Here is an 8,239-nt window from a genome sequence, read left to right on the forward strand (position 1 = left end):
AAAAAAAAAAAAAAATTCTATGTTAACTTCCTATCAACTGAATACTTGTTCATCTCACGGCCTATGTTTGACTCTATCAATACTGTTTACAATATTCAAGCAGAAAGTTATTGAATTAAAGGTGTGTGCTAAGGCTGAGCCACACCACAACTAAAAATAGTTTTTTCCAGTAAATAACAATCTCAGAGTTCATAGTGTGATCAAATACCCTGCAACATTTCCTTCCTTTTATCTAAATAAAGGTTTTAACTCTAATAGAGCAAACCTATCTACAATAATGAAGCTATTTCTGTCAAGCTTTCCACAATGTACAGCTTGGTTGTATTTGGCAGTAATAGGATTAAGAATTTTATAGTTCAAAGTTCTATAAAATGTTCGTGTCAGTCTCATATGAACTCAGCATTTTGAATGTCCTGAGCAGTTTGTAGTCAGAAGCTGATCTTTGAGTGGTATTTGTCAGCTTAGTGGCAATCCTGGCTAGGTAGAACACACCAGTCAACCCAAAGGCAGAAGAAATACAGGTGCCAACTCTTGAGCCAGGGTTTCAGACCAGCAAGCTGGAGGTGGGGCAATACCATGTAGCCAATTCACTCGTTTACTTGGGACATATTCTCTTAATGATCTGTTCTTTTTCTTCAAATGTTTCACATGTCCAGTGGTCTCCAGATTCCTTAGTTGGATGCTTTTATTCTCCTGCAAAGATTAAAAACAAAACCCTGCCCCAACCCTAACTCTAAGGGGTTCCCTTTTTGGTAGGTTATATCTTTCCTAGAGAAAAATGGTTTTGGCAACAGAAAAAGTATTATTATATATTCAACATTTAAATGTATTTATTTTTAGATCACAAAAGACATTCACTTTGAATTTCAACCTGCCTTTTGCAAGTAGCTTTTAAATTTACATCACTGTAATTCTTATGTGCCTGCCTTTTCCTTCCAAGTATTAGCATTAAGGGTGTGTTTCTCCCAAGTTCTGAGAGATGTGAATTATCATCAACTGGCTATGGATCCCTTGTAATAGGTACTCTCATAGTATTGTCCTGGTTTAATTTGGTTCTCCATTACCCCTTAGTTTTTAGTGTTAGGGGTAAACTTCCAAGTTTTTGCATTATATGTATAATCTATCATTCTTGCTGATTTATTCTAAATTTATTCCCTGGCAAATGTTAATATTCTAGTCTTAATTAAACACAATGCCAATTTGTCCACTATTTCATTATTTTCAGGCCATTTTGTCTGTCTTGCCTTTGTGAGCTACATAAAATTTGATGTCTGTGCTAAGTTTTGCTAGATATTGTCATTTTCATTCACGCCTCCTATGACCAGGTGTCTTTGCCATTTATCTGCCGGTTGGTGGTTTTCCATTGCACACACAATGGTACAGGAGAAACTGAATTGGAGAAAACAGAGATTTCCCTTTTGCTTTCCTGGTTGTTTGTCTTATAGCTAATAGTGCTATGCTGATTTTGTGGTTCCTTCCTCAGTATTGGCCATACCATCCCGAGTCTATAGGCTGTCACTTTCCATCAGTTTCTATTCCATCAATGGCTGATAAATCATCAGTAAACCATGACTTAGCCAAATGTTGTGACCATTCCCTCAGTCCCCACACTTCAATAGGTGCCTCTTTGGGAATGGGGATTATAGGCAACTGAGCTATTTCCTCAGTGCCCCTTTGCTACCACATTCTGATCGTGAAGGAATTCAGTTAGGTACCAGTTCCACTGTTAATAACTTTCCTTTCATGGCTAGGCTTGCTTGTGAAGAGCTCTGCCTTTGAATGGATCCAATCCATGATTATATGACCATAAGGTAGTTGGCAATGACTGAGTATAAGGTTCTCCAGGCCTCATAAAATATCCAAATTTGTTTCCCTTAGAAAGAGTATTCTCTATATATGGAAAGTGTTTGCAATAGAAGCCAACAGGCAAATGTTGGTGGGCTCCTTTTTGCTTTATGAAGGGTCCCATCTGGTTCAGTATTGGTCGGGGTTTGCATACATGGAGATGACTTTACTGGCAGTCACAAAAGCTGCTCTTTATTCCTGTCCCCATTGGAAATTAGCTGCCCTTTTAGTAACCCTGTAGAGGTTTTTATAATAACCTGTAAATATGGTATGTGATTTCTCTAGTGCGTAATCATATCAATTAGGAACTGTATCTGAGTTTTGTCCCTGAGTGGTAGGATTAAAAGTGTGTACCACTACCTTGTTCACTGTAACTCTAGAATTTAAAATACAACTAACTCATAGAGATCTGCCTGTCTGAGATGGGGTTAAAAGCATGGGTTACTATTACCCTCCTTACCATTTTATCTCAGCTCCAAATCAACAACTTTTCGAGATTTAGAAAACAAATTAGAATTCTAGTAATCCTTTGAATTTCTTAAAACATTTTAAGTCTCTTAACTGTGTTTTTAATACCAAACAACAAAAATATCCATTTTATTTAAGAAGAAAACTCAAAAGCATTTCATGCCAGTAAGGCAATTTATCTTTGGTAAATTACCAGTCAAAAATATTTCTTATTTTTACTTTTTCATGCCTGATCAAATGAAAGGCATTTGTTAGTTTGGACTAAATGACCAAGCTGACTGATGAACTGAACTATAGCCTCTTCTTATTCAGGAGATCTCTCCTATTCAAATCTAATCTTTATCAATCTTGATGATATCCATAGCTTTTCTTCTCCTGTGGAAACAAAGACAAAACCTCTTCCGCAACCTGCATATCCACCAGGTTTCCCTCTGAGGTCAATACATCTTTAAAATATACAGGCAGTTTCTTCTACTTTTCAGTGTCTCTCCACAGCTGTTGTTCTTTTCTTATTGGCATTTTAAAAAGTTAATAAAGCACTGTGTAATCTATCTCTACAAGTTACCCCTTTCTGTTTATTAAGCATATCCTTTAAAGTGAGATTAGATTTTTCTATAACTGCTTGTCCTGTAGGATTGTGTGGCTCTTAAATCTGTTAACATTGTCCATTTTCCACATTTCTTTTTAATGACAAAAAAAAAAAAAGGAGAATTCCAAGGATTGGCTGATTCTTCAATAATTTGAGCATTTAGCTGCTCTTGCACTGGCTGTTCTAGTGCCTGTAATTTTTCTGAAGCCAAGAGCCATTGTTCCACCCACACATGTTTGTCAATTAACCATTTTAAAGGCAGGACGATTAATACCTTTGAAAGGCCAACAACTGTTAAGTCCTTTTTACGTAAAACCTGAATGGTCTATGACTGTAATAGGTTTTATATCTTAGTGTGCTCCATCTGCATGTATATCTGCATGCCAGAAGAGGGCATCAGATCACATTATAGATAGCTGTGTGGGTGATTCTGATGCTAAGGTCCTGTTCCCTGATTCATTCTTGACTGATCAATAAAGAAGGTAGGGGCCAATTGCTGGGCAGAAAGAAAGAGGCGGGACTTCCAGAATCACACAGGCAGGCTAAGAGATGAAGGAAGAAGAGGGGGATTTCCACCATGCTTCAGAGGGAGAAAAGGTGACCAGCCATGTGAGATCTTGGGCCGAGTGGCCATAGGCTGCTTCCCCTGGTGGGAGATTAGAAATTCAACTAGGCTGAGGGCACTTTTGGGTTGTTGAACAAGGAGAGGTAACCAGGATCACTAAGCTAAGGGCAGATTAAGAAGTGCTGAGCTAAGACTATTAGGAAGGGCATGTTAACCATGAGAGATTAGAAGCACCAAGCAATTGAGCTAATAAGGCAGGCTGAAACTAAGCTACATGTATGTGCTGTCATCCCTGGATCCAATATTCTCTGGGCAGGGACTGGTAGTACAGCCTTCCCAGAGCTTAAAGTAGGGTAGTAGGAACTACACACAATAGATGGTTGTGAGCCACCATGTGGTTGCTGGGAAATGAAAACAGGACCTCTGGAAGAGCAGTCAGTGCTCTTACCCACAGAGTCATCTCTCCAGCCTGATAATACCTTTTAATATTTTTCTCAGAATAATTATTTTATAGTTTGTTTCTCAGATTAGAGGAATATTAATCTGTATTTTCCATTGTTGCAACAAATCATATCCCCATAAATTCATGGCTGTATTAGACACATATGGCTGAAATTTTTTCTATTGGCTCTATATACTTCACCCATCTTGCACTTTGCTTCAACTGAAATAAAGTTCCAAACCCTAGAAGCTGAATATTTATCTCCTAAAGAGGCCAATCTGAATGCCAAGGATTGGTGGAATTATTGTTACATCTGTTCCTGTGTCAACTAAACCTTCAATTTCAACGCCCTTTATTTGTATTTTTAGCTTTGGTCACTGATCATTTATAGCAGTTTGCCAAAACACTTGCTTCTAGTCTCTCCTGAATTTTGTTTTATCTACTAGCTGTTCTGTCCTTGATTACATTCAGAGCAGTGTTTTATATACACACACACACACACACACACACAGAGACACGAGTTTATTTTTATGTGCACTGGTGTTTCTTCTGCATGTATGTTGGTAAGAGGGTGCCAGACTCACTGGAACTGGAGTTACAGATAGTTATAAAATGCCATACTGCCATGTGGTTGCTGGGTATTGAACCAAGGACCTATGGAAGAGCAGCCAATGCTCTTAACTTCTGAGCCATCTCTCCAGCTCAGAGTGGTACTGTTTTCAACAACAGGCATTAAATCCTTTAACGTGTATGTGGAGGAGTTTCTCCAGCACTATCAGGGAATGACAGAATCAAATTTGCTATCTGGGCCTGCGGGAGGCCCCCCAGGGCATTCCCAGTTGCAAAGCGTTACCTTGCCTGTCTCTTGTTCTGCATTCATTAGTCCAACGCCAGCCTTTGACACATCTTCTGCATGCTCCAGAAGGCTGAGCCTTCTTTTTGGATTATCTCTAGAAAAAAACATTGTTTCTAGGAATGCCTTGCCTACAATCCCTTTTCAAATGACCTTGCTTATCACAATTAAAGCATCTAACATTTTGATTTTTCTGAAAACTTTTAGAAATTACTACTTCTATCAGAGTACCATCATAAATGTGAGATCCAATATCAGCCATATTCTAATCTATTCATCTACTGGTGCAGATATTGCCCTTAAAGGCCTAATCACCCTTTTGCATCCTGAATTGGCATTTTCAAAAACAAAAAATTCAATTAATATTTGTCTAACTTCTGATACTATTCCATTTACAGCTGAAGTCAATCTTTTCAAAAAGTCAATGAAGGCTTCTTTTGGGCCTTGTATAACTTTAGTAAATGACTCAGATCTCTCTCCTGATTCTTCAACTTTGTCCCAAGCATTTAAAGCTGCTAAATGACAAAGTGCCAATGTTTTATAATCATCAAATTCAAGCTGCCTTTGCAACTCAGCATACGGCCCGTCACCTAGCAACTGAGCTTGGGAAATATTAACACCTCTTGCCCTATTTCATTGTCCTAAGGCCCTCGCTTCCTCTTTGCATCACGTGCACCACTGTAACAGAGGACCAGTTTTCAATATTGCTGTTGCAGCATCTCTCCAGTCTTAGGGGATAATTGTATTTTGAGTTGCCCACGAATTTAATATTTGTTTCACACAGGGTAAGTTCAAGCCATAAAAAAGATGACCACTTCTTTAAATCTCCTCAAATCTTGTCATAGGATTCCATTTAACTTCTTCATAACCTTAGGAAGGGGCAGGAGGGGGGAATGCCTATCATGTACAATAACTGGATAAACTAAAGTTGGTTTTCTAACAACCTTGGGTCACCCCTCCAGTTTCACGATGTGGTGGTATGGTAAGATCTTATCTAAATTCTTCTGTCGTGTCTGAGTATTTTTCTTATTTTCATCTTTAAGTCTTTCTAAGGCTTGTATCTTATCAATCCACTGTTCATATTTGGCACAACTATCAAACCGTTTTTTTTATATTTGGCACAAAACCCACTATGGCTATTAAGGATAAAATGTAAGTTACCAGACTGATAGTAATGATAATTAGTATTATGTCAATCTCAAGTCATTTATCTTTCCATTTTCTACTTCTATTTCCATCTAAAGTAACACTATACAGGATCCTAATGTCCTGTATCGGTATTTCCCATCTTTAATGTGGGATTTTTTTCCTTTTAACACTACTTCACTTCCTCCTTGAGGATTTCCCAGGTGTTACTAAATCTGATGACTTCTCAGTTTGTCCACAGCTGGCATGATTTCTTTGTCTGTGTGATTGTGCCAGGCATTTGGGGTGCCAAATGTTTTCAATCATATGTTTTTACCAATGAAGACTCAGGAGCCAGATGTTGGGGTAAGACTGCTAGCTCAGAGAGGCAGAGAAAGCACCCAGCTGACCTTCTTCCTTAGCCAACATTCCACCAGTAATCCCCCTGCCTCAAACAACCTTCAAACTGAATACCCTTCCCTTCTACTTCCTGTGCATCTCCCTATCCATCCTCTGTCTCCCTCTTACTCTCTCTGGCTTTTAATAATCCTATGTTTTCTTCCTGTTAATTGGTTGCTTGCTCATTTCTTGGCCTATGTTTGATTTTATTTAATACTGTTTACAATATTCAAGCAGAAAATTCCTGGATTAAAGATGTGTGCCAACGCTGAGCCACACTACAACTAAAAAAGAGATTTTTCCAGTAAATAATACAATCTTGGGGTTCACAGTGTGATCAAATATCCTGCAAAATTTCCTTTTAATCCCAGCACTCAAGAAACAAACAAAAGCTGGCAGATCTGTGAGGTCAAGGCCAGCCTGGTCTACTGAGTGAGTTCCACACCAGACAGGGCTTATACAGTGAGAACTTATCTCAAAATAATAATGATAATGATGGTAATAATAGTAGTGTCAGCAGCTGAACAAAGAAGTTAGTGTTTTAGACCACCAGCTTCTGTTTCAGAGGACCCTGGTTTGATTTTCCAGCAACTGACAGCTCACAAACATCCATGGATACCAGGCACGCAGGTGCTACCAACATAAATGCAGCCAAACATCCATACACATAAAATTTTAAAAAGAATATAAAACTAGCCTTCTCCCTGACTCCCACTATGTGAGTGTTAGCACATGCAACTGAGCATGTACAATGCACGCACACACCACACTCAGAGTAGTAAAGGGATGGCTCGGGAGAAGATCCAGTGGTACAACACGTACCTGGCCAAGTGCCAGACCCCACGTTCAATTCCCACAACTATCACCACTAACTTCTACTACAGCCCACATACACACTAAGCAGACCCCACCAAAAAAAATTCTCAATGATCAAGAAAATGTATAAATAAAATTCTCAGAGTGGCAGCACTAATCTTACAGTTGAAAGAATGTGGAAAAGTCTCATATTTTGATAATAAGCGTGTATTTCACTAATTCTGACCTTTAAAAAAAGAAATAACATTCCTGGTGTGGCAGCACATGTTTTAATTCCAGCACTTAGAGGGGGAAGCAGGTGGATCTCTATAGTTAACCTAGTCTACCAAAGTGAGTTCAAGACCAAGAAAAGGCTACATAGAAAGACCCTGTTCTCGAAAACAAACAGTATCGGCCTCCTTTATTCCAACAGATTTTATGTACAGTAAGTGAAAATGCAATTTTTAAATAACTTGTCTTACCTAATATTTTTCCTATGTGTTCACATACTGGATGAATGTCAAAGCAGAAAAATAATAAAACTTACCTGTCCAATGACTTTGAGTTTAATGTATTCTCCTTCCTTCTTATCGCCTAAGTCCTCAGTTGAAGGTTTTGCCTCCTGAAAGAAATTTCCAGATTTAAGATTCCTAAATACTATATTAATTACTTATGAACACCCATTATGTTCCCCCAGGTAACAGACTCTGCATCAGAGAGCATTTATTTCTCCACTACTCATTTATTATTCAAACTCCCCATTCACTAAAGAACAAAAAAGTTAGATCAAGCAGTGATGGTTCGTGCCTTTAATCCCAGCACTTGAGGCAGAGGCAGGTGGATAAAGAGGGAGAAGGGGGGGGGGAGAAAAGGGAAGAGGGAGAGGGGGAGGGAGTGTGTATGTGTGTGTATTAGATTTTTTTAAAATCATTACATCCTACAGTAAGAATCTAAAACTTAACCATGTGTTAGTCACCTGAAAGACTTAAGAAAAACTTATGAGCCCCTACACTGGGAATTTGTTTCTAATAAGTTACAAGGTGACTGTCAAGAGGAGCAACTTGGGGCTGGTGAGATGGCTCAGTGGGTAAGAACACCCGACTGCTCTTCCGAAGGTCCAGAGTTCAAATCCCAGCAACCACATGGTGGCTCACAACC

The 8,239-nt window shown here is 38.8% G+C and overlaps 1 protein-coding gene across 2 annotated transcripts in view; it reads right to left on the reverse strand.

The window, feature by feature from the left end:
* Positions 1–8,239, reverse strand: part of Sumo1 (small ubiquitin like modifier 1) — a 30,135-nt gene that overhangs the window by 7,986 nt on the left and 13,910 nt on the right. The window contains exons 1-2 of one of the 2 annotated variants that reach the window (XM_021159415.2): positions 7,629–7,706; positions 4,763–4,859 (exon numbers count right to left, since the gene is read on the reverse strand). In XM_021159415.2, coding sequence (XP_021015074.1) covers positions 4,763–4,789 — 27 coding nt within the window. In that variant the 5' untranslated portion in view covers positions 4,790–4,859; positions 7,629–7,706. Of the gene's footprint in view, positions 1–4,762; positions 4,860–7,628; positions 7,707–8,239 lie in introns of those variants that run through there. The other variant, XM_021159407.1, reaches the window with a different exon arrangement.

This window comes from Mus caroli, chromosome 1 (genome assembly GCF_900094665.2).
Source record: "Mus caroli chromosome 1, CAROLI_EIJ_v1.1, whole genome shotgun sequence".
In the NCBI taxonomy this organism is placed as follows: Eukaryota; Metazoa; Chordata; class Mammalia; order Rodentia; family Muridae; genus Mus; species Mus caroli.